This window comes from Bos indicus, chromosome 23 (genome assembly GCF_029378745.1).
Source record: "Bos indicus isolate NIAB-ARS_2022 breed Sahiwal x Tharparkar chromosome 23, NIAB-ARS_B.indTharparkar_mat_pri_1.0, whole genome shotgun sequence".
Taxonomy (NCBI): domain Eukaryota; kingdom Metazoa; phylum Chordata; class Mammalia; order Artiodactyla; family Bovidae; genus Bos; species Bos indicus.
In genome coordinates this window covers 17190810-17217225 of record NC_091782.1, presented here as the reverse complement: position 1 = coordinate 17217225, position 26416 = coordinate 17190810, and the positions used below count along the sequence as shown (strand labels likewise).

Sequence of the window (26416 nt, the reverse complement as noted above, 5' to 3'; positions counted from 1 at the left end):
TTATATTCTCTGAAATTGCTGTATTGTATTGAATACAATACAATACAGTATTTGTATTGAAATTACTGTTTTCTTGAATGTTTGGTGGAGCTCTTTGCCTATTTGCTATTGAAGGGTGTCCTATCGTGCGGGTGAGAGTAGAGAAATGAACTTTTATTTGGGGAGTGAAAGTAACTTAAACAATGAGGAAAATTTACTATCTCGCACATCACAAAAAGCCCGTGGTAGGTGGTCCCAAGTTTGGTTAAATCAGCAGTGCAACAACATTAGGGGGAGAAATTCATTCTGATCTTTCAGCTGTCATCCTCAGGTGTCAGCTCCTTCCCTCATTGTTGCAAGATGGCTGCGGTTCCTCTGGACATCACAGCAACATGGCTAAGGGTGTGGGTTCTGTAGCCAAACCTGGTTTCAGATCCCATAGGTATCTGATATTGGGTAAATTGCTTAACCTCTCTGTCATATGGGATGGTAATAGTCCGTTACCTCAGAAGTTTAATATTATATGGATTAAATGAATTAGTTTTTTAAACTCTTAGAATCATGCACTTAGAAACATAGTAAGCATCCAGTAAATTTTAGCATATCTTACTCCATTCTCACATAAGGCAGAAATGAGTCTTTTTCTTTTGCGCTGCATTTAGTGAAGCCCCTTAGCAGACTTATTTCATACCTTATGGCCAGAATATGACAACTGCCCATTCCTAAACCAGCTATGGAATTGTCTTGATTTGGTTTAGAATAATTTAGGTTTAACCTCTGAGACAGAGGAGTGTCCAGCCTCTCCTGAAACAGTCATCTGGTATCACAACAAAATCTGGGTTCTGTTTGCAAGGCTGAAGTTGGGGTGGTGATAGTGGGGGCTTTGGGGGTCACACAAAGAAGGGCAGGGTAGGATTCCCCATCCCTACTGGTTCTCCATGATATTCCTTCAAATCACCCCTTAGATTTGCCTAGCACTTCACAGTTTACTTAGTGGGTTTTGTTTTTGTTTTTTGTTTTGTTTTGTTTTTAGTATTTATTTATTTGGATGTGCCAGGTCTTAGCTGTGGCATGAAGAATTTTTAGTTGTGGCATGTGGGATCTAGTTCCCTGACGAGGGCTCAAACCTGGGTCCCCTGCATTGGGAACTCAAAGCCTTAACCACTGGACTGCCAGGGAAGTCCCAACTTAGTGTTTTTTAACCAGTGCCTTATTTCATCTGGTCTTAGAACCATCCCCTAAGCAGTTTGGGCTCTTGTTATCCCCTTTTATAGATGGGGAAACAAGCTTCCAGAGTTAAAGCACTTGCTGGGTTCTGGGTTTATAGCTGGCACAGAACCAGGTCTTGGGACTTAAACTGAAGTCTTTGGGTTCAAAATTCTGCCTTTTTTTTTTTTTGCCAGACCCCGGGGCATATGGGATCTTATTTCCCCCAAGCAGGGATCAAACCCACGGCTCCTGCAGTGAAAGCGAAGAGTCCTAAACACTGGACCGCCGAGGAATTACCAAAATCTGCTGTTTTCTTCCTCTTCCATGAATTCCCAGTTGTCTGTCATTCACATGGTGCCCTCACAACCGCCACATCCTACTTCATATTTTCAAAATTAATAGTTTTTCATTAAATAAATGTATCTTAAAAGGAAGCTTGATAAAGGCCCAGCTCTGATGTTCTGGTGCACACGCAACTTTCGAATGTGCACAAAACTGTTAAAAATACATTTACTCAGGATTATAACTCATGCTCTGGTGCCCAGCTGCATTCGAATCCCTACTCTGATGAGGCAGCACGTGCAGCTGCTTTCCACCTCGATGCCCATGGACCTCACATTTTAGGGTACAGCAGTCCCCCCGGTCCAAGCCACCAGCCTTGTGACTTTGCCTGATGGCTCTTTCCGTTGTCAGGACCCACTGTGCCCACCGCCATCCAGGAAAGCTGGAAGTGCTGGTGCTTAATTCCAGACCTGCCTCCACACGCAGCAGCCTTCAACCATGTGACTGTGCTGGTATTTTTCTCACTTCCAATTTGTCTCATTCATGCATTCATTTATTCAGGCAAAACAAAAAATGTTTAAACACTTACTATGAACCAGGCACCATTCTGTTTCAGTGGGGTAGAGTAGACAAACTACAAACAGAACACAGAGGTAAGGTGTGGTATGTCAGTGATTAGTAGTAAGCAGAAAAATCGAGCAGTGAAGGGGCCCAGGGGCAATCAGGGTTGGAGTAGGATGGCCAGGAAAGGCTGTAAGAGAAATGTGACTTTAGTCAAAGCCCAAAGGCAGGGCCATGGGGCCACTGGGGGCAGAACATGCCAGGCAGATGGACCAGCAAATACAAAGGGAACATGTATGCCTGGTATGGTCCAGGAACAATAAGGAGACCAGTGTGGCCAGAGCAGGGTGAGTGAGAGACAATTACAGGAGCGAATGGAGAACCCTGGGGGTTGAGACTAGACTGGAGGGGGCAAGCGTGGACCAGGGATGCCTGTTAGGAGCCACCAGCCCAATCCAGGCAACAGATGATGCCGCTTAGACCAGGGTGGGAGAAGCGGAAACAGAGAAAAGGCAAGGACTGGAGATGTATTTTGGACATAGGACCAACCAGAAATGAGTAATGCTTTGGATGTGGGAGACCAGTCAGGACAAAGAACTGAATTTGGACCAGGGAGGTAGCAGAGGAAGAGAAGAAAAGAGGGTTGAATTTTACAGATATTTTGAAAGTAGATTCTTCCATGGTCTGCTGATGGGTGGATATGGGACTTGAAAGAGAGTAGTCAAGAATGACACCAAGTGTTCTGGCCTGAGTAGCTGGAAGGATGGAGTTGCCATGTGCTGATATGGGGGAAGCTGGTGGGAGGAGCAGGTTTTTAAGGAAAGCTGAGGATCTCCATTTTGGAGAAGTTGGGTGTAAAGGTGCTGTGTGAACTTGTCAAGAAGGCAGCCTCCTGGGTAAAACAGAAACAGAAAACAGGTCAGCTCATGTGCCTGCTCTGATTTGGTAGCACTGCCCAGAGTGCTGTGTTGACATTTTTAAGGTCCGTCCAGGCTCACTGGGAGTGTTTCGATCAGTAGCGAAGCCTGTCTTGGGAGCTGAGTAAACAAATAATGGTGAACACTGGGTGTAAGATGTTCCACTGTAGAGTGGGAAGAAAATGTGAAAAATTCTGATCTATGTATTTTTGTCTTATTCTTTACATTTTTTTAGTGTGTTGTATAATGGACATAATATGTTAGAGTAGCAGGTTTGGACATAGTTTCTAAATTAAGTCTTCCATATCTACTGGAAGAGTATGCTCCGTTTTTACTGAGGAATGGATGAACAAGAACTTTTGAAGAGTACAGATCTAAAATATTGTACAGCAGATGCTGAAAATAGTGACCTTGATCACTGTAAGCCCTGAAGTGTCTCCTGAGTCCTCAAAAAAATGTTTGGGTTTTGTTTTTAATTTGTTAAATTTGTTTATTTTATTTACTTTTGGCTGTGCTGGGTCTTCCTCACTGCTTGGGCTGCTCTCTAGTTGCGGTGCACAGGCTTCTTATTATGGTGGCTTCTCTTGCTGTGGAGCATGGGCTCCAGGGCTCTCAGGCTTCTGTAGGTGCAACATGTGGGCTCGATATTTTCGGCTCCCAGACTCTGGCGCACAGGCTTAGTAGTTGCGGTGCATGGGCTTAGTTACTCTGCGGCATGTGGGATCTTCCCAGACCAGGGATCAAACCCGTGTCTCCTTCATTGGCAGGTGGATTCTTTACCATGGAGCCACCCAGGAAGCCCCCAGTTGGGTTTAGTGCTTGATTTTTCCACTCAAAAATATACATTCAGAACACAACATCATTAGGTAATATTTCTACCAGAAATATTAAAATATTTATTAATCTTCATTTAGTCAGGAGAAAACAATCAGATGCATCCAAATTGGAGCACATTGTGTAAAACAACTGGCTTTCCAAAATACCAGTGTTCTCAAAGACGTTTCCACCCCTTGGTCACAGTGCAAGGCATGTGGGATCTTAGTTCCCTGACCAGGTATCAAACCTGTGCCCCCTGGAGTAGAAGCACAGTCCTAACCATTGGACCACCGGGGAAGTACATCAGGAACTTTTTTTAAAGGATCAGAAACTGTTCTAGAGTAAAGGAAATTAAAGAGGTTACATTGCAAACACGGTCCTTGAATGGATCTTGGGTTGAGAAAGTGAAAAGCTATGAAGGGTTATTACTGGAATAGCTGGTTATTACCTTGGTATGCAGATTGTGGTATTGTATTAGTATACATTTCTAATTGGGATCATTGTTTCATGGTTACTGGGAGACTTGCATTCTTGGGCAACCCAGACTGAAACATGTAGAAATGAGAAATCATAATGTCTGTAATTAGGTCTCAAATAGTTAAGCAAAATACACATAGGAGTTTAGGTGAAAGGTGTGGTAGTGGTCACTGCTATTCCTGCAGCTTTCCTGTAGTTTTGAAATATTTCCAAGTAAAAAGTTGGGGGCGGGGGGTTGGGAACAGTATGAATAGTATTCATATAAGTGTCTCCAGTTCTCAGAAAACTAGGATATCCGATAATAGGCCATCAGACCAGATTTCATATATTAGAATTTGCCAAATCTTCACCACCACTACAGTAATCCCTGGCATTTTTATTTTCCATGTGCCTCCACATCTATTGTGTTACATTTATTATAAATAGTCTGTACACATAAAGCAGTTTGTGTCTGTAAGTACCACAATCAGAATGAACTTTTTAAAAATGGCTCACCATATGCCAGGCACTGTTTCATGTGTTTCACACGAATGAGTGCGTTCCATCCTTCTAGCCACTCGAAGGGGAGGTACTACTCATAGAGACAGAGTAAAGGGACAAAGCAAGTAATTAAAGAGTTAATCCCACTAGGGGACTGAAGTAAGAAAAGTGTAGGAGACCCCTGCAAGTTAATGATCACTCAAGAGAGCAGGTTTGCCTAACTACCAAACCCAACAGGCTTGCTTAGCAACAAAACCATGCCACAGAAGCACAGTTTCATTACTGTCATTCTTAGTTTCAGAAAAGGAAACTGAGGCACAGAAAGGTGGTACAACTTGCCCAAAGTCACACAGCCAGGGTAGGTGAAGGACAGAGTGAGGTGGCCCCAAGCCCTCCAGTGTTCATCACCGTCCCCTTGACCGCTTACTTTACACTGTGAAATGTGATGGAGCTGCCATTCTAGAAGGATGGCTCCTGCTGCTCAAACTTTTTCTCTGAGGGGTTCTGGGTGTATGTTCATAGAGTAAAGGGTACTCCTTAAGAGAGGGAATGATAGTAATAGCAACAAATTACCGTCTTTGAATGCTCACAGGCATTCAGTGGGCCAGGCACAGGCAAGATGCTTTCTGCCTATTTAGTCCTCAGAACCCCTTTGCGGCTGAAACTATTCTTATTCTCACGGAACAAAAAAAGAAAAGGTAGAGCCCGGCTTTGAAGGCAAGCAGACTTGCCCCAGCCCCCACCCAAGCTGCCTCGCCTCTCTACCTGTCATCTGAATGGGTCCGAAGGTAACTGAGCTGTAGAATGTAGCCTGTGGGGTGATGGGCCTCACCCATCACCTTGTTCACTTGCTCAGTTCTAAGAGGGGGACATTTCAGTGCTGAAGAGGAGGAGGAGTGGGAGAAGGAAGAAGGGAAAGAAATCATTGTTTCCTTCCTCCTTGGGGCTTTTCATCTGGCTTGTGACATTCCATTCCCACCCCGCCTCTCATTTCCCATTTCATTGAGCAACTTGTTCTAATTGAATGCACCTGGGCAGAAACTCCTCCCCATAGTGGCCCTCGTCAGTGCTTTGTCTTTTTTTTTTCCCCCTTCTTTTATGAAATATGAGGGGAGCCCCCGTTCCTTTGAGATGGAGGTGCTTGGTGAAGTTCCCAGGCAGATCAGCCAACCCTCCAGGAACTCCTCTGCCCTGACCCGGCACTGAGCTCACCTGCCTCCATGGAGGACAGCCAGCCGGCTTGTATCTGACCTTGGCCTGAGGTCCCGGATGACTCTGCTCTGGGCATGTCAGTCCCAGTCAAGGGCGAGGCAGAGGTATCCTTCAAAATGCCCGGCTCCTTCCCCAGGGTGCAGGCTCACTCCCAAGCTTCCAGGATGGGGTAGTTTCTGTCCCCCTTCCTCACTAAATCAACAACTAATAAGTCAATTTGCACTCATAGATCAGCACAAGAGGTAGTAGAATAAAGTAGTTAAGGGCATGGATTCTCCAGCCAGACTCACTAGATTGTATCTAGCCTCGACCACTTTAGCTTTGTGACCTTGGGCAAATTATTTAGCCACTTTAAAGTACTGGTTTCCCCTTCTGTAAAATGGGGGGAAATAACAGTATACTTATGGGAAAACAAAAATGATGATTTACTCTCTCATCAAAGATGCACCATCTTCTTAACAGAACAGTCCTACTCGATAATTCTGAAAGTAAAGAAGCAGCCAGGACAGAACTGGTTTTTGGTTATGTACTAACTTCAAAAGCTACATTTTTAGTCCTTCTGCACCCTAAAAGCCCTGTACGCTTCAACATGTTTGCCTCCCCTAAACTTCGTACCTAATTTTTATAATTTTAAATACACTGTTCTCTTTAACAAAAGAGTGCAATGCAATGATTAGTTAGCTCAAGAAACTTCTTGCTTGTATTTTTGAAGACAGGAGTAGAAGACTTACAAGATCAGAGAAGGTACACAGCCCACATTCACACTGATATAACAAGAACTCTTGAATTTAAAAATTTATACACATTACTAATAAACCACTTTTCATCTCGCCAGTTGGTATTTTTTTTTAAGTAGATATCTAATGTTTGTTCATTAGTTTGGTTCAGCCTTTCAGCAGGGAAATTTGGTAATAAGAACTGTATCAAAAGCCTTAGAATGTTTCATAACTTCAGATTGAGAAATTTCACTTCTAGAAATTAATTCACTTCTAGAAATAATCTTGAGTATGCACAAAAATATTACCACAAAAATATTTTACAGTATTATTTGTAATATGGAGGAACTAGAAACTACCTAAATTTCCAATAATACAGCTTTGGTGAAATACATTATGTTATATTCACTCAATGGTTTACTAGGTAGTTATTTAAAAAGTTATAGAATATTTAATGAGATGGAAAAGTGCTGACAGTACACTTTTTCGTGGAAAAAAAAACAGTTTACAAAATAGTTTGCAATGATGTCATTCTTAAAAATATGTTTATTCATAGAACAATTTTAGAAAAATAAACATTGTCATTTTAAAGGGTTATCTGACCAACGGATGCAAGGAGCCGACTCATTGTAAAAGACCCTGATGCTGGGAAAGATTGAGGGCTGGAGGAGAAGGGGACAACAGAGGATGAGATGGTTGGATGGCATCACTGACTCAATGGACATGAGTTTGAGCAAGCTCTGGGAGATAGTGAAGGACAGGGAAGCCTGGCATGCTGCAATCCATGGGGTCTCAAAGAGTTGGATACGACTTAGTGACTGAAGAACAACAACAATCTGGATGGTGAAACTGCCAGTATTTACTATTTACTTTTTGTGTGTAACATCGGTATTTTCTGTCTTCTACAATGCATTGAATATTTCCATGATATGCAAACAACAAAAAATTTATTGTATAAAAAAGAACAATTCACTGGGACAATGCTTAGCGCAGGACTGACCTCTTTCTATAGAGTGTCATTTCTCTAGTAACTCACTTCCTTAGTGTCTCACATCCTTGGAGGACCCCAGGAGCGGCAGGGATCCCCATGCCCTCCTGCCATTTGGAGCATTACTAGAGGCTTGTGGTGTGTTTGCCTCCTGGTCACGCGGAATCCAGCTTTGGAAACACTGCAAAGTCCCAAAGCTTGGGAGGTAAAAGTGGCGCCTGGAAGATTTTATAGAATCTGAGCAAGAAACTCCTCCAGAAAGGAGCTAGTTTCTCCGCCCATCATTTCCTCAAACGGAAACTAAGGCCAACGTCAGGGTTTGTCCAAGGCCACACAGCCAACTTAGTGACAGACAAGGTGAGGCCTTGAATCCATGACCCTTCCGCCCTGTTGTAGTTCTCAAGCGTGCGGATTTAGGACTGTCTCTTCTCACACTTTAATAGGTATAGGAATCACCAGGGATCTTGTTAAAGGCAGATTTTGATCCAGTAGGTCAGGGGATAGGCCTGAGGTTCTGCTTTTCTGACCCGCTCTCAGGCGATGCAGATGTTGCTGGTTCGGGGATCAGTTTAAGTAGCCATGGGGTAGAGCAGGGATTCTGGAGGCGGATCGTCGGCTTCCCAATCCTAGCTCTGCCGCAGACGAACTATTATTATAGTTACTGCTTCAGTTTTCTCAGCTGCAAAATCAGTATAACCCACAGCTTCTTCAATAAGATATTAATAAGTGCTCAGACCAGTCTCCCCTAAGATCTAGCTATTTTGTTATTATTTACTTTCCCTAGAGCAAGCAGCGGGTGAAGTAGGGTTTGACGAATGAATGAATAACCTTTGGGGGCGCCTGGAGTCGGGAGAAGCAAAAATGCAAGGGCTCGGAGGTGGGGGGGGAGAAGGGCGGGGAGAGGCCCACCTCCAAAGTACACTCCTCTAGCACCGGGTGGTCAGAAGGATCCGGAGCGCCCGGAAGCCGGCGGGCCCGCGCCCAGCCGACCAATGCGGCCGCCCCGGGGAGGGGGAGCGCCCGCCAGCCCTTTCCGTCCGGACGCCGGAGGCCCCGCCCCGGAGCGTCGCGACGTCTGAGCATTCCACGGTTGCTACTCGGTCGCGAGGGGCGGGGCGCCTGTCAGGGAAGCGGCGCGCGCGCGGCGGCGGGGGCGGGCTGAGGCTCGGCCGCGCAGTGCCAGCGCCAGCGCCAGCGCCACAGTCCCGCGCCCCGCGCTCTCCGGCCCGCCGCCTGCGTTCTGGCTCCCGAGCCCGCACTCCAGCCCTGCCCGCGCGCTGCCCGAGGATGGAGCTGCTGTGTTGCGAGGGCACTCGGCACGCGCCCCGGGCCGGGCCGGACCCGCGGCTGCTAGGGGACCAGCGTGTCCTGCAGAGCTTGCTCCGCCTGGAGGAGCGCTACGTGCCCCGTGCCTCTTACTTCCAGTGTGTGCAGAGGGAGATCAAGCCGCACATGCGGAAGATGCTGGCGTACTGGATGCTGGAGGTACCGCCCGGGCGGGTGTCCCCTCCCCCGTCACCCCCGCGTCCCGGGCTCCGGACATCCCGGGGCCGCCCTGTCGGGACATCCTGGTCCTCAGCAACAATCAGCAAGATGTTTCTGTGGCGCAGATCCCCGGGGCCTTGACTTTTCAGTCGCGCGCCCTTAGCCTGCTGCCTCCGTGCTGTCTTTTTCTTGCCCTTCTCTGACCCTGACCGCCAGGCGTTTGGCACCCCCAAATAACCCTGTCTTCGGGCCGGGAAAGCGGGGCGAGGGGCACCGTCTCCCCTCTGACTTCTCTCAAAAGTCTTCCCCCACCCCACGCCCGGTCTTCTTGGGAGAGCGCGCCTGGAAAACCCTGGGCTCGGCCGCCCCCGCCGCAGAGCCGGTTCCTTGTGTGTGTCGCGGGGGTTCTGGCGGGGAAGCCGGTGGGGGTGGCGCGCTGTTCCGGCCGTCAGGGAAATGAAAAGTGCGGGAGGCAGCCGCTGGAGTCTCCTCCCTTCCTTTTGGGTGTGTACACTGGGTGGCAGTAATGGGCGTAAGGTCCCAGTTCTCTGGCTCCTATGGGTGACTTTTCCGAGCCCCTCACCCTCGGTATGGGTTGGGGGGGATCAGCCTCAGTTTGGATTCCTGAAGGAAGGGAGCCTCTGGCGTATCCCGCCCCCCCCCCCCCCCAACTCCCACCCCGGGGGAAAGGAGGCACCGCAGAGGAAGTGGGAGGGTGTCACCTTGGGGAAGGCGCATCCTGCGTGTTAGTCCTTGTCACTGTGAGTTCACCTACCCCCTCCCGTGTCTTGCTCCCCATTCCACTTCCCTTCAGCGTACCGCACCCCCCGCCTTTAGTTGCTGCTGCGTTTCCTAAGCCTCTGCCCCCGAAGTGACTATGCGCCCTCCCCCAGGTGTGTGAGGAGCAGCGCTGTGAAGAGGAAGTCTTCCCCCTGGCCATGAACTACCTGGATCGCTACCTGTCCTGCGTCCCCACCCGAAAGGCGCAGTTGCAGCTCCTGGGTGCGGTCTGCATGCTGCTGGCCTCCAAGCTGCGCGAGACTACGCCCCTGACCATCGAAAAACTGTGCATCTACACCGACCACTCTGTCTCTCCCCGCCAGCTGCGGGTGCGTGCATACCCTCCCCACCTCCCAGCACCCCTGCCTTCTTCCTCACGTACCAGGAGGAGGAAAACTAAGACTTCCGGAGGCTTTCTGCCCCTGGGCAGGGTAGCAGCTTTTTTTCTTTTTCTTTTGACAAAAGATGGGACAGTGTGGTGTGATGGTCAGGGTGGCCCCAGTTCAGGCTTGCACTGCCAGCATGAACCAGATCCCCTCGTCTTGACCTCCAGGGGGTGCCACTCCTTCATGGTCTTTCCCCCAGATAGCAACAAGTCAAACTGCGTGTCTACAGTCACTAGTACTTTGCCTCTGGGTTTACACAGCCACCATGAGTTATTTATTGGCAGCAGCAGGACATGCCTGTGCACCCCCACTGGAGTGGGGGAGTGGAATGTGCTTCACGTGGGGGAAGGGGCCGCCCTGGTTGAGCCTTGTCTCCCAGTGTGTGGACTTTGTGATCAAAAAGTCTCCCAGAGCCGATTAAAGCCAGGCCCCAGCTGCTGTTAAGGAAGGGCCTAGGAGTTCCATCCCACTTTGCTTCCTTCCTTCCTTTTATATCCCAGGAGAACCAGCTCCTTCCCTCATTCTCCATTCCCTAGTCTCACCCTGAGAAACTCTGCTCTCAGAAGCAGCTGCTTCAGGCCTGGTGGAATCATCTTTTCCCCTTTAGCCAAAGGCCAGTGCTGAGGCACAGACTGGGGCTGAACTGCAGCTGCTTCCGATGTGATAATGATGCCCTCTCCCCTGGCCCACCCACCCTGACCAAGGTCTTTCATAACCCTGTGGGGAGCTGCTGTCACTCCTGTGGTTTGGGAAGTGGCTCCCTGGGCCTCTTGCTGGGAACTTGGGCTGGGCTCTTCCCGAGGCAGGGCAGGGGAGTCATGGTTCTCTTTCCCCACTGAGCCTGGAGAGGAGGTGGGGAGTTGCTTGGATCTGGAAGAGGTTATTTGGGAGCGTGCAGATCATCTCCCGGGGGACCCAGGGGAGAGGGGTGAGCTGGCACCTTCCTCCACCTTGCTCTACAGCGGTCGAGTCTTCTCTTGACCCGAGAGGAGAGGCGTCTCTGGGCCCCATCTCCCGGGGAGGAGGGCAGCGTGCTGGCTGCTGTGATTGGCTGGCCAGGAAAGCCAGGGTACTGGGGCCCCTGAGTGCTGCTTGTCGGGGAACGGGATTCCTCTTCCTGCCAAGTAGCTCTCCGAGATGGGAGTAGGAGGCCAGAGTTGGGAATCTGGGAGGCTCCACAGCTCTTTGTGATGAATCTGGTAGTTTTGGGCAAGTCTGAAGGTGGAGCTGGTTTCCAGGGCTAGGAGAGCAAGATGTTTCTGGAGGAGTTTGGGCTAGTGGAAGGGGACTTCGTTTTTGTGAAAAGATTAGCATGGGATGTGTGCCTTTATGTGAGGGCAGTTTTTCAGAACAGGCCAAAAGTCCTCTCCTCCCACTCCCCCTGCATGAGCTGGGGGTGGAGCATGCCGATCGATGACTTCCTAGAAGGTCAGAGTCGGAAGGGACATCAGAGAGCTCCGGTCAGTCCAAATAATCCTTGTCACAAAGAAGGTGGGGGCCCTTCCAGAGGAGGAAGGAAGGGTCCTGGCTCAGTGTTGCGCTGAGGGTGATGAGGTGTTCTAGGGCTCAGGTGGCCTCAGAGGTGAGGGATGTGATGGAAGCTGCTAGGGGTGTGTTCTCTGTCAAGTGAAGACTGAGATTCTCAGGAGATATTCTGCCCAGATGGAGGGTAAGGTGGCCACCCTCCCCCCACGCAGGACCCTATGCGTCCCCACTCCGAGCTGCCTTCCAGATGTTTCCTTGGATGCTGGATGCTTTTTGTTGACTTCTGAGTTAGGAGTTTGACCCCTGGAATAAGCGCGGGGAGTAGAATGCTAACTTCTCTGCTCAACTTCTTCTGGCTCCAGGCCGGGCTGATTTCTGTGAGGCTTTGTGAGAGGCTGAAGATCATGACACCTAGGTGGGGGCCAGGAGCGGGGCAGCTGTGACAGAGGGCCGAAAAGAGATTGGGTGGGGTTGCCATTTCTACCCCACTAAGGGGTCAAACCCGTGAGTTCCTTCCTGAGATAAAACAATGAAGAAATCCTCCTGTGTGCAACTCAGAAATAGGGCCAGGGCTGGGAACCCCAGAGGAGTGGACTGGGTGGGGCTCTCAGTCTCCTTCAAGGACCCAGCAGTAGTAGGGAGGCTGGGACTGATGGAGAGATGGTTTGGGCCCTCAGGGATCATCACCTGGACGCATCCTGTCTGCCTTGACCTCCACTTCTCCCCCTGAGACTCAAATGACACTAGGCACTGGGTTTCAGCCAGAGAGGTGGAGTGGGGTGCTCTATTTCAGCCCCCCACCCCAGTGTCCCCCCAAGGGGATGTGGGTTGGGTTGGGCAACCTCCACTTTGAGGAACCTCGGGGTTGGCTCAGGGGCTGTGTCAGAGGAGGAAGGGCCTCATGCTCACCCCAGTTTCTTCAAGAGGTGTGGACTTGGCGGGCATGCTGAGTTGGGGGAGAGGCTAGCGATCTCCCCTTTCACATATCCTTGGGATTATGGAGAGTCTTTCTGCTTCATGCCAGAAGAGCCTCGAGTTCCTGGTGATGGTGGTCTGCAGACTTTTCTTTCAACCATGACTGGAGGCCTGCTCAGAGCCTTGCAGGAAGTTGAGAGAAGGCCTGGACTGTTGGACCCCAAAAAGATAACCCAGCAGGATTAAAAGAGGCAATTTATGTAAAGCATGTAGTTCTGGCATCTAGGAAGTTGATCAATAGATGCTCAAAGCAAGTGCCCCGAGCTGTTCCCTGCCCTGGACTCCCCATTCCACAGCGCCAGTCCTGAAGTTCAAAAGCAGACCTAGAGTCTTGACCTTCAAGTGTGATGGGCTTCGCTCCCTGTGAGACTTCCACTTTACTTCCTCCCCTTCCCTTCTTCAGCCACTGAGCCCGCCCTCTTCCTCTGCCTCCAGGATTGGGAGGTGCTGGTCTTGGGGAAGCTCAAGTGGGACCTGGCCGCAGTGATTGCCCATGATTTCCTGGCCCTGATTCTGCACCGGCTCTCTCTGCCCCGCGACCGACAAGCCTTGGTCAAGAAGCACGCCCAGACCTTTTTGGCCCTCTGTGCTACAGGTAAGAGTCCCACACACACATGTGCCAAGCCAGGGAAATCAGAAGACTTGGAAGGGTGAGAGGGAACTAGGAGATTCAGTTTATAACTTCCAAATTTGTGAAAATTCTATCCTCTGAGCCCCCAGTATCAATACAGGGAAGCAGCAGAGCTGTCTGGGATCTCAGAGATGCCGCAGCCCCCCACCCCCACCCCCCACCCAAGTATGTAGCTGGAGACACCAAGGGCTTAGAGAGAAGTGACTTGCCCAGGCTGTCTCAGTGACTAAGCCAGGCCGAGAACCCAGGTCTCTTAACCTTAATTTTGTGTGCATACCAGGAAGAGACCCATTCACTCTCTGGTTCCTGGCCTGGATCACTTACTACGCTGACCCTCTCCCCGGCTGTTCTTAGACCACTCACTGCCGGGGTGTCCCGGTATACCTGTGCTCTATTCATACAGCCTGGCACTTTCTGGGAAATAGAAGGTGCACGCTGGTATTCATCCTTGCCTCCTGGTCCCTTCTCTCTTTCCTAGACTACACCTTTGCCATGTACCCCCCATCCATGATTGCCACAGGCAGCATCGGAGCTGCAGTGCAAGGCCTGGGTGCCTGCTCCACATCTGGGGACGAGCTCACGGAGCTGCTGGCAGGGATCACAGGCACTGAAGTGGTGAGTGCTGGGCAGCTGGGCAAATGGCCTCAGCTCATGAGGTAGCACTTTCCCCGGAGCTTCCAGCAGAGGGTGCTGTGGACCACCCTCAGCCTGGTCTCCACTCCAGGTTTCAAGTGCCCCACCTTTGCGGCTTCTGTGGTCTTTTATCTCCTGCCTTGGTCTGGAGAAGAGCAAGTGTTGCGGGTGGGCCGAAAGGCATTGCCCCTGGGTACCCTTTTCTTGCCAAGCAGTATGCAGGAGTGGGGGTGGAGGATTCAGTGTCAGATGTAGGGCCGCTCTCACACCCTCTTGCCACATCCTCTTGCCAGTTTCTGAGAACTGAAGGCTGATTCCTGGGGTTGGGCCGTGGCCTAACCTCCCCAGACTTCCCTGTGTGCTGGGAGGTGTCCTCCTGTACCTGCTGCCTGCTGCAGGTGGAGGGGGAGAAGAAGGGGTGGGAAGCGGACCTTTCTCACCACTCCCCCTTGTCCCCAGGACTGCCTGCGGGCCTGTCAGGAGCAGATTGAAGCTGCCCTCAGGGAGAGCCTCAGGGAAGCCGCCCAGACCTCTCCCAGCCCAGCGCCCAAAGCCCCCAGGGGCTCCAGCAGCCAGGGGCCCAGCCAGACCAGCACTCCTACAGACGTCACGGCCATCCACCTGTAGCCCTGGAGAGGCCCCCTCGAGTGGCTGCCGACAGCAGGAGGGGACCCTACCACCCCCTCCCTGGCTGCAGGAACGGAATCATGCCACAGCTGAAGCCTGAGGGGGCTCCTTCCCCTTGTCCCTCGCCAGCCAGAGGGGTCAGGTCCTACCTATCCTTGCAGTGTGCACTAAGGGGCCTGGCCGGCCACGGCTGGGGGCCAGTCCGGCTCCTCCTCCTGCCTGCATCCAGCCAGCTCAGCTCTCCCGGGGGGTTGGCCGGGCTGGCCAGAGATGACATTCAAGTTTAATACATGTATCAGCATTCCTTTCTAGGGGCTACCTTATCTGGGGCTCTCAACTGCCAAAATTGAACCCGAGCCCCTGGCAGAGACAGCTTGGAGTCCTAACCACTGGACCACCAGGGGATTCCCTACTTACTGCATTTGGATTGGGGTCTTTCTGAAGAAGCCTCACATGTTTTAGATACACATGAGGGGCAAGAATGGACATCCCCTCTCCAAGCACTTGGAGGCCCTGCATAATCCTAGCTGTTCCTAGGAGGGGCCCCGGCCACCGTCCAGGGGCAGGAACCAACCTCCTTGCTTTGCTTTCTGCTCAGCTTCTCCTGTGTGATTGGGGGGAGGGGGGTGTTAGTACGGAAGGAAGTTGTTTTAATTTATTAATTACTTTGAGTACAACTGTATGAGGGTGTGGTGGGGCCCTTCTCCCCCCGCCACAGGGGTGGTAACCCTGGCGGTTGCTGTATTCCTCCCCTCTGCTACTCGCTAGAGGATCTTCGTGGCCAAGGAGCTGCTATGCCTGGAGTGGGGCCATGCCCTCCTTCCCCTTTGGCCCTCTGCCCCATCCTCCAGGAGCGGGGGGGCGTTGCGGAATGAAGCAGGGGATGACCTGGTGATGACCAAGCCCCCTGTCCGGACAGGGAGGCAGGCCCTGTTAACACAGGTCTTTCCTGAGGCCACAAGGTCCAGGCTGGTGGCCGAAGACCATCATGCTACCTTTATAATAAAGATTCTGGAATAAAATTGACTTTGGCTTCTTGGATTAGAGGGCAGTCTGTGGGAAAGCCTATTTCTAGACTGCATGGGGTAAAAGGCAGAAATCAACGTCTGGAGCAGGGGTTGTCACACCTTTTCCGTCTTGGGCCAGAGTAGATACCTCAGGCTTTGTGGGCCATCTGGTCTCTGCCTGTGTTATCCGAAGTTCTGCTGTAGAACCTGATGGGCACGTTTCTAAAAAGCACTGCGCCATGCAAAACCACACAATTCAAGCCACATGGCTTATGGGGAAAATGGGGCTTGAGACAACACTCAAATACTCAATGAAGGACACTTTTTTTTAAAGATAGTGTTTTTACACATTAAATGGCTAAGAAACACATATGGTAATAAATATGGCCCTTTATCTTGAAAAACAAACACCTGAAGTTGGCTGTGGAAGCAGAGGTTGGAAGGATGTGGAAGGCAGGTTGTGACACCAGATGTGGGTGTGGTGCCAACCCACAAGGTGAGCTCAGGGCGTTGGCACAGATCTGAGGTATGTGCGTTTTGTGTATCATCTGGCTTGGCGCAGTGGGGGTAGCTTTTTGCTTTCATCCAGTGTCTCAAGACAAAACTATATAAATGAAATTTGCTTTATGACCAAATAGAGTACTTAGGTTGGAACAAACTCATATTTGCAAAAGCAAGTAACAGGGTTCTAGCCAGGCCGCACTGGTCTCTGCTGCAGGAGCAGTGAAAGCAGTCAGAGGACCTGGAAGTGGATGGATGTGGCTGTGTCCCAATAAAACTTTATTTAGGGACACTGAAGCTTAAATTTCATATAATCTTCACCTATCACAAAATACTGCTGTTTTTTTCCACCTCCCCCAACAACCATTTAAGATGTAAAAATCACTTTTCTCTCATGGACTATAAGAAAACAGGCATACACAACCCTGATTTACCAACCCCTGGTTGAATGCTTTCATTGGCTAAGAAAGTTAGAAAGGGAACTAACTGGTCTGGTGGTGACCCTGGGTCTGACCTTTCTCATCCTGAATTTCCACCTTCCTCTAGGTGCTTTCTTGTAGCTCTTCCAACCAATCTGAGACCTCCTCGTGTTCGAACAACCTCCTGGTTGCTGGCATTGTCCCCAAGTAGCTTGTGTCAGGAGCAGGTAAAGGCTGTGCCCTCTAGGGGCTGGCAGGGTGGGAACAGTCTAGAGAAGACTTGTAGAATAAGGTGGGGGAAGTGCGTGGCTCCCTTGTAAATAGGTAAGAATCCACTGCTGTGCATGAGAGGGAAGCAGTGCTTGCTTCCAGCAAAACAAGGAAAGCAAAGATCTCCATCCATCACATCAAAACACTGACATTCAATAAATACCCGCCTTTTGTCTTTATCCACCTCCCAGTGACCTGACACAACAGCCTGAAAGGAAGTACCCATTCCATCCCTAGCTGGGACCTGGGAGTGCTGGGCTGTGGGACCTCAAGTCAGGTCCCAGAACTGAGCAGGTATGCAGGCCTAGAACGCAAGAGGGAACCGGCCCTACTATGGCCCCCTGTTGAGAACTGGGGAGTCAGAGGCCCGAGACCTGTCTTGGCCCTGATCCGGGTCTTCAGCTGTCAAGGCTCGGAATCACCTCCAGTCACCAGCAGGGATCCTGGAGTCCTTCCACGCTCCGCAGACCCGGACGAGCGCTGAATCCTCACTCCATGGTGACGGGAACATCTTCTACATCTCGGGGGACGGCACTCTGCAACTCACGCCTGATCTCTGGGGACAGCTGGGGGTGGGGCTGCAGCCGGAGCAGTTCCAGGAGGGCCTCCTTCTGCTCCGTGGCCAGGTCGGCCTTGTAGCGCTGGACCAAAGTCAACAGGCACTGGTGCCAGAGCACGGGCAGCTCACGCTTCTCTGTCCGGAAGCCCAGGAAGTGGAAGACCAGGGCGTCCAGCACTCGGTAGGGCAGCGCGTACTTCTTGTCCAGCAGCAGCCGCAGGAAGATGCTGTTGGCCCCGCTGTACTCCATCTCTGCAATTTTCAGCATGGCCGCACTAATGGGGAAGGGAGGCAGGGAAACGCTGGGGAAAGCTTCTCCTTACCCCGGCCCCGCCACGGGCCCCTAAATTGTGCTGTCCCTAAAGGGAAATCTCTGCATTCTTCTCCCCTCCCCTAACTCCCTCGACCTGTTACCAGGGCTATGCTGACTCACGCCAGATCCCCACGTCTGGCTCAGACTGCTTCTGTCTCAGAGTGTGTCCAAATGTCTCTGCCCCAACCTACTTTCTTCCCATGTTCCCCTCTTTCTCATTCATTCATTCATTCATTCAACTCTTCACTGAGCACCTAGCATGTGCCAGGCCCTGGGACCTTGTTCCCACGGGACTGACACTCTTGTGGAGTTATCATATACCCATCGACTTACCCGCAAACCCAAGGGCTTATGCTTGACTCCTTCCCCATGTGTCCCCACCCCGCCCCGAGTCCTGGGACTCTGCTGTCGAAATGGGCTGATCTGTGGTCCTGCACACCCCGCAACACTACCTGGAGTGCAGCACGGGGATGGAGCACTTGGTGATGATGCTGCCCACGATGATGGCTTCCCGGAGGGTACAGGTGCCCGACTCGCACAGTGGGATCAGGATGCCTGGGGAGGGGCAGAAGGGCACGGTCACTAGCAGTCCAGAGTGAGAGAAAGGAGGTCCTGCAAGAGCTCTGGCCCTGCCCTTTCTTAATCGCCTCCTGGGTCCCCACCTTTAAACCAGGCTCCAGGCTTGAACAGGGCCTTCTTCAGGGCCATGTAGAGGTGGAAGTTGAGTCGTTTGTACTCAGCAATGTCATCTCGTACCCGGGGGAGCAGAACCAGGTTATAGAAGCGCTGGGCCATCCGTTCCTTTAGGTTAGAGGCAAAAATCCTAGTGGTTTTGGAAGGAAGGGGGAAGATCCCAGGTCAGTTGACAGAACTGGCCCTTCAAATACCACTGCGGATGATATTTGCATGCAAGAGATCAGAGGGTCCGGGGAGGGAGCCGGGTGTGTGCAGCACCCAGGTCAGATTAGAGAGGGAATAGGAGGGGCTGCAAGATGTACCTGAATGGGGGTGAACACTGTCTGTCTTCAGGTGAGCCAGAGCTCTGCAGACAGACAGGAACCAGCTGTTCACCTTCCCCTCTCTTTCAGGGGTCCCCTGTACCCTGCTGTGACCAGGGACCTGCACACACCTGGGGAGCCACAGACTTTTGAGGCCACCCTGACACTGCAGGGTTGTGTCCCTGTAGTTAGGCGCGTCTCCCCTAGAAACTCATCACAGGACGTTCTTAACAGGACCTTGGCCCCAGAACAGGAAACAGGAAAAGCTGGGGAAGTGATGCCATAAAGAAGCACAAGAGAGCTCTGGGAGGGAATGTAACGACAAAGAGAGGGAAAGCCTGTCCTTCCCACACCCAGCCTGCCCTATTGACCCAAGGCTGCCCCACCCCCATCAGCTCTACCTTGTGGCTTGGTACATGGCAGCAGCGGTCCAGGCCTCAGGCTCTGTGATGTAGAGGATCTGCTCCCAGTTGGAGAGGGCAGGGATGATCTTAAATGCCTTGGGCAGTTTCCCACTGCGGTACTTAGACAACACCTGCGGAAGGGGGAACAGAACCATCGTCATCGCTGCTTGTCAGGCGCCCATATGAGTTCCTCGTGTCCATTAACTCACTCAATCCTCACAACCATCCTGTAAGGAGGTTCTAGTATCATCCTCATTTTTCAGTGGGGAATTGAGATTAGAGTCATAGCGGGGAGCGGGACCCCTGAGCCTGCCCTCGGCCTACAAGAGATGTGGGCCCCCAGAGCCCTGGTGGGGGTGTCCCGTCATGGCTCTCCTCTCAGTCCTTACCTCCCGAACCCCTCTGTAGACCTCTAGGACGCGGGGGTCCAGCTGGGGCACAGGGAAGCCTGAGACCTCGGACATGACTGTTTCGACTTCCGTCTGCTTCTCAGTTAACTTCTCCATGATGATGTCAGCCAGGGTGCGCCTGGGGGAACAGGAGGGAGTGGGCGGCAGGGCCACGCTCTCAGTCTAGGGAGCTCTGGACGCCCCACACCGTCTCTCGAGAGCCCTGATAAACCTGCAACCTTGCTGGGATGCATGACCTCAATCCCCACTGGGCCTACCCACCCAGCAAAGAATCCCTGCAGAGCACAATGGACCAGGCACTCATCCAGCTTAGGATGGAGCTTCGAGTTGCATGGAGGGGAGGAACCTGGGCTCTGAAGGCGACTGACTGCTGGGTTCAGGTCATGGCTCCTCCGCTCCCTGTGTGACCTTGGGCAGGCTACTCTGCCTCTCTAAGCCTCAGCTCCCTCCCTTATAAAACAGGGATGGTAACATACCTACCTACATAAAGTTAACACATGGAATAAAACCCTGTTCTGACCTCTTCAGAGTACCAGACGCACCTCAGTGATATACTGAGATTTCTGGGAGCTGGGATCATTAGGGAGAGAGCATGGCATACCCTCTCCCCTGTTTCAATTTATTAAGATTGATGGGGAGAGGTCCAAGATGAATAATCTGTTTATCCCAGCCTCCTTACGCACAATCTGACTGTGATGATTCAGAATTATCATTACATTGGGCTTCAGTACGATAAGGGCATCTTCAGGGGCTGCTGAAGTCTATTTAAAAACCACTCCTGTCTTTGGAGGGCAGGACTTCCCGATGTCCCCTTCCACCATAGCACTTTAAAGCATGTATGGCAGAAGCCAGACATTCCCTTGTACCATCTATGCGACAGACATGGTAACCAATAGGCAGAGGGGTCAGTAACCCATCTTCGGTCTCAGAGCTCGAGTGGGGGAAAGAGTCAAAGCCTGGTCTTTCAAGGTCTGAAGGTCAGGTACCTTACAGTATATGCATGCCCCCCAGCTAAGCTGCCTCTGACTGCTGAGTCCACGTGGATCTAGTCGGCTCTCTGCAGACACTGGCTGTCGCCTCTCAAAACTGTCAGGACCCCCGTTCCTAACCGTTTTACTCTTCTGTTGAAAACCATCCCGCCGAGCTCGTCAGAATGAGCTGCCAAAGCAGAGGTATTACGGGTGCTGAGTGAGAACCTGAGAGGCTCTCTGGAGAGACCAGCACACGTTCTGTGATATCCACGTTGGATCCTGGGCGGCAAGCTGGCAAAGGGACTCGTGCTTTCACTGTGCCCTCAAATACACGGCCGCGGAACTCGCCGTTCAGCCCCCGTCTTTCATAGCATTAATAGCACTAATAGTAGTATACTAATGATGCTAGCGTGCATGAACCCACAACCAACCTGAGGAACCAAGAACAGTGTCATCACAGCATCCGAATGGTTGAGGGCCCTCATCGGAGGCGCCTCTCTCCTGGGCCCAAACCCTGGGATCCGGAGCCTGACTGTAGCAGCTTAAAAACCTGCATGTTTTTGACCCAGCATAGCGGTTCTAATTTGTTCTCATCTGGGGGATGATTCTGTCCTTTGGGGGACACCTGACAGCATCCGGCGACATCTCTGGTTACCACAGAGTGGGGGAGCGGGTCACTACTGCTGTCCGGCGGGTGCAGGTCAGGCATGCTGTTTAACAGCCGACACCGCACAGGACAGCCTCCCCAGAAGAGACCTATCCAGCCCCAAATGCCAGTGGTGCAAGGGCTGGAAAACCCTGGATAAAATGACAGTCAGGGTGTGAAAGAGATGTGGCCAAAGAAACCGAGCCTACTGCTAAGAAAACTGAGCATACCAAGACCAAATGCAACGGGGCGGATTGCCCAGAGACAGAATAAGGCCTGGCAGTGACGTCACCAGGCAATCCAGGCAGTTCTAAGACAGGTGGACAGAGGGCGGGAGCTATCTTGAGTCTGCATCATTGCCATTCAGAGCAGTCCTCAGAGGATGCGCCACTTTCGTCAAGGTGGCTCCCCAAACTGGCAAAGCTCAGGCCCTTCCCAGAGATGGGGACTCAAAACTCTGCCAGAGCATACGCTTCTCTGCATCTCATGTTTCTTTCCTACGCAGTTGCTACGAGGACCTGCTCTCCCAAATCCCGGGCCGTGCCAGCCCTACCTGGCAGGAGGGTTCTGGTTCATGAACATCTCAATGGCACGCTCATCCTCGGGGTCCACGACCACCTCCGCCTGATAGCCCGGCCCTGCCCTTGTGGCAGCCTGCTCCAGGGTGGGCCACTCCTCGTCATCTGACCCATCCTGCGGCACGCCTGGACCTGGAAGAGGGAGATGAAATGGGTGAGCAAGGCCAAGTGGCGGGTGAGGAATTCAGAGGTCAACTCAACTCTAACCATTATGGTTATGGTCCGGGCCTCACATGCTTCTAATAAATGCACGCTACCTTCCAGTCCCCAGGGGTGTGCAATCCTGCTTGAGAACCCAAATGTACACGTACGAACTGAAGAGACAGTGATAACAGCCTCATTCAAGACTCAAACGAGAGTGAACACACTAAACTGTTATACAACATACATAACCGCCATGACCGTAAGGAGTAGGTACTATTATCATACCCAGTTTCAGATGGGGATGCTGAAGCACAGAAAAGTTGACTGACTTGCCTACCGCAGGCAGTCTGGGTCTAGATTATACATTCACCACCTCTCTCTTACACACATGGCAGGGCTTGATTAGTGTCAAAATGAGCGTCAGAGACGATGTATACCACAGGTACTCAGAAGAGACGATGGATGCAAAGGATGCCTAGGCTCTGGATGGGCAGTATGGGAGCTGGAGGAGTGTGCTCTAGACCTGGGTAACACTGGCAGGAGGGCTTGCTGGGAAGCCCAAGAGTGCCTGCTAGGAATTCTCTGGTGGTCTAGTGGTTTGGACTCCATGCTTTCACTGCAAGAAGCGAGAAGTACAATCCATGCCATGGTTGGGGAACTAAGATCCCACATGGCCTGAGTGCAGCACACACACACAGAAAACCCCCAGACACTGTGTGATGAAAGTTAAATAAAGGGGGAGGGTTACACGTACCAGACGCTCTGTCTTCACGTGCTAACAACTCCCAAATCTGTGCCTGTAGGGTTAGTCTCTCTTTGCTCCAGACCCTAACACCAGCTGCCTCCTGTACAGCTTGTTCACGGACGACCGCGGGCACTACGATCTTGGTCTGTCACTCCCGTGCCCTCCTAGGTCTACTCACCGTGTTCCACGTCTAAGTCAGTGGGAGCACCACCCAGTCCATGCTAAGCCAGAACCTAGGCGGCAGGCCTGCCTCATCCACTGCCCCCACTCCCAACACCCAATCAACTACCAAGCCCTTTCCCACTGAACCTCACACAATTTCTCTCAAAGCTTTCACAGCCCTGTCAAAGCCTAGGTCAGTATCACCTCTTGTCTAGATTAACCCAACAGTCCCCTAAGTGGTCTCCTTAGTCTCTATTCGTTTTCCACTCTTCAGGGCAGCCACCGAGACTTTTGTAACTTTTGCTCTTATCTACCTCACCACCATTCAGTAAACGCTGAGAGTGCCCACCGTATGTGAGGCACTGTTCTGGGTGCCAGAAATATATCAGCAAACAAGAGAAAAACATTTTGCCCTTACAGAACTTACGTTCTAATGGTTGGACACAGACAATGAACTAATATGATATACGTTATGTTAAAAAAACACAAATGCCACGACAAAGAAATACAGCAGAGTAGAGAAGTTGTGATGTGGAGACAGGGGTGATGTGTTGCAGTTTTTAATGGAGTGGTCAGGATAGGCCTCTCTGAGCAGATAAAGAATTAAGGGAGGAAACCAACAGGAGTATGAAGACAGAAGGCCCCGCCAGGGTGAAGGCCCTGACTTGCCATATTTAAGAAGCGATGAAGCCTATATGAATGGACTTGAGTTGATGATACCATCCAACCATCTCATCCTCTGTTGTCCCGTTCTCCTCCTGCCTCCAGTCTTTCCCAGCATCAGGGTCTTTTCCAGTGAGTTAGCTCTTCGCCATCAGGTGGCCAAAGTATTGGAGCTTCAGCTTCAGCACCAGTCCTTCCAGTGAATACTCAGGACTGATCTCCTTTAGAATTGACTGGTTTGATCCAGATGGAGAGAAGAGGGCAAAGGGAAAGGAGCAGGAGAGGTCAGACTGACAACAGGTGCAGATCATATAGGTCTCTGGAGATCAGGTAATCCTCAAGGTGCTGAGCTGAGAGTAGACTGTGGCAGATACGGGATACTCGCTAAGAGGCTACTGCAATCGTCCAGGTGAGAGATAACTGTGGTTTGAACAGGATGCTGTTCCAAGATGGTGCCAAGTGATCTGATTCTGGATATATTTTTAAGGTAGAGTCAACAGGACTTCCTAATTGTTTGGATATGGAGCGAGAAAGAGACAAGTCTGAGTTTTCTGTCTGGAGCAAATGGAAGGACATCGTGTCATTAATTGAGATGAAGTAGATTGGGAGTGGAGCAGGTTTGGCAAGATGGTCAGGATTTCTGTTCCAGACATGCTAAATCTGAGATGTTTCTTAGACTTCAAATTGGAGAAGCTAAAGAGAGAACTGAAATATAAGAATATGGGTTTCATGGAAGAGATCGAGGCTGGAATATGAACTTGGAAGCAGTTACCAAATAAGACAGTATTTAAACCTTGAATCTGATGACAGCACCAGAGAAGTCATCAAAGGTGAACAGAATAGCTCCTAGGATGCAACGCTATGGCACTGCAGTAAGAGGCTGGCGATAATTGAGGAGTCAGCAGAGGCAGCTCCCTGGTGGCCTAGTGTAAGGATTCTGGGCTTTCACTGCGGGGGCTCAGGGTTCAATCACTGGTGGGGGAACTGAGATCCCACCAGCCAGGCGTCAGGAGGGGGAGAATAGGAGCCAGCAAAGGATACTGAGAGGTGGGTGCATGTCCTCAGCCGTGTCTGACTTTTTGCGGCCCTGTGGACTTTTCCTGACTGTAGCCTGCCAGGCTCCCCTGTCCATGGATCCTCCAGGTAAGAATACTGGAGTGGGTTGCCATTTCCTTCTCCAGGGGATTTTCCTGACCCAGTGATCGAACCAGCATCTCTTGCATTGGCAGGTGGGTTCTTTACTACTGCACCGCCTGGGAAGCCCACTGAGAGGTGAAAAACTAGCAAAACAGGGATGTGATGTCTTCGAAGTGCAGTAAAGATACTGTAGCAAGGAGACTAGTGTTTGTGAATGCTGCTGCTGCTAAGTCACTTCAATCGTGTCCGACTCTGTGCGACCCTATAGACGGCAACCCACCAGGCTCCCCCGTCCCTGGGATTCTCCAAGCAAGAACACTGGAGTGGGTTGCCATTTCCTTCTCCAATGCGTGAAAGTGAAGTTGCTCAGTCCTGTCCGACTCTTGGCGACCCCATGGACTGCAGCCTACCAGGCTCCTCCATCCATGGGATTTTCCAGGCAAGAGTACTGGAGTGGGGCGCCATTGCCTTCTCCGTTTGTGAACGCTGCTCACAGACAAATGAAAGATGAGTGTTGAGAAATGGATTAAGCAGCTTGGAGGTCAACACTCTCAGAGTAATAACAAAAATAAATGACCATCTTTTAAATTACCTCACTCCCTTTCTGGCCCTTAAACAATATTGTTCTTTGTGCTCAGAGCACTCCCCACTTTTCAGTTCTCAGCTCAACGGTCTTGCAACCTGGGAAACCTGACTCCCAAGACTAATGCTATTGTCAGAGAAACTGTACTTTATCACGAGTGCATTATTCTAATTGCTTACTTAATTCTCTCTTTCTTGGGCTACCCTGTAAGATCCTGACGTCAGGTATACCTTTATCCTGTTTACATTTTTTTATCTAAACTCCTAGCACGGCTGGATGTGCGTAGTAGACATTCCATGATTACTTACAAAACACATAAATAAATGCTAGGAGAACTTAGCGGCGTGAGTAACCACTTCCTGTTGGCCTAACCTCCGGGATGCCTACAAGAGTGCCACTCTAAGGAGTGGGCGTGGAGGGCTCCGGCAACCCTCAATCTGCCCCAGAGCTGGGTCTCCCACCCCAACACCTCTGCCAAGGGCTCAGTTTGTGTGTGTGTGTGTGTGTTTTTAAATTCCAAGCTATTCCCCTGCCGGACACCCTTCAGCCGTTCACCCCAGCTACCCACCCTCCTCCTCGTACCCCATCCCCGCCACTCACCAAGCCGCGTAGTGCGCTCCCGCGGCACTGCGGGCCTGTCCCCGCTCCCATGCTCTGCCTCGAGCTCCTCTTGCTGCTGCCGCGCTTGCTGCAAAATCCGTCGGGTCAGCCGGGGCCCCACGTACTCTTCCTCCTCGTCTCCGGTTCCGCGACCCCGCCGTTTTTCTCGGGTTCCTGCCCGCACCGCGTCCCCAGCCAGGATCTGCTCGGCCAGCGGCGCATGCTTTTCCTGAACCCCGGCCCCGCGGGCCGCCTTGAACTTGGGCATTTTTCTAGAAAACCGGGCCGTGAAGTTTCCCACGTGGGTATGGGGGGAAAAAGGCCCCGAGTGCGCTTGCGCAGTAAACACCCAGCACCCAAGAGCCCACCGGAGCTCACAGCTCCCCCTCGCGTCTGGAGGTCGGGTGTGCCAGAAGCCCCATCCCACCCACCAAAAAGAGCTCACGGGTCCTGGAGCTGGGTCCTCCCGAATTTAACGTTGGCTTCTCTAAGTGGTTGTAGTCCAAGCTACACTTTCCTAGTTTCATGGGTCTGGGTCCAGGGTGCCCAGGCGAATGGGAATTCCCTGAGCGGCGAACCGGGGGATGGGGGGCGGGGCGGAGTCGGACAGTGACGTCACCGAAGGACCTAGACACGCCCTTCCTCGTGGGCGTGTCGACTGGGCGCT

The 26416-nt window shown here is 51.5% G+C and overlaps 2 protein-coding genes across 5 annotated transcripts in view; one reads left to right on the top strand and one right to left on the bottom strand.

The window, feature by feature from the left end:
* The window catches only part of CCND3 (cyclin D3), a 94643-nt gene extending 78978 nt beyond the window's left edge, over window positions 1-15665 (top strand). For 2 of the 4 annotated variants that reach the window (XM_019985930.2, XM_070777979.1), the window contains 4 exons: window positions 10016-10231; window positions 13184-13343; window positions 13858-13994; window positions 14472-15665. In XM_019985930.2, the coding sequence (XP_019841489.1) occupies window positions 10061-10231; window positions 13184-13343; window positions 13858-13994; window positions 14472-14639 (636 nt within the window). In that variant the 5' untranslated portion in view covers window positions 10016-10060 and the 3' untranslated portion in view covers window positions 14640-15665. Of the gene's footprint in view, window positions 1-8786; window positions 9123-10015; window positions 10232-13183; window positions 13344-13857; window positions 13995-14471 lie in introns of those variants that run through there. The other 2 variants (XM_019985927.2, XM_019985931.2) reach the window with 2 other exon arrangements.
* A 281-nt stretch (window positions 15666-15946) lies between these two features.
* On the bottom strand, window positions 15947-26345 carry BYSL (bystin like). The gene is made up of 7 exons (XM_019985926.2): window positions 25750-26345; window positions 21691-21847; window positions 19500-19638; window positions 19108-19241; window positions 18371-18531; window positions 18161-18263; window positions 15947-17670 (listed from the first exon to the last, which is right to left on the bottom strand). Exons 1-7 carry the CDS (start codon window positions 26015-26017, stop codon window positions 17325-17327), a joined length of 1308 nt encoding a protein of 435 aa, XP_019841485.1. The 5' UTR covers window positions 26018-26345; the 3' UTR covers window positions 15947-17324.
* Between the last annotated feature and the right edge of the window lie 71 nt (window positions 26346-26416).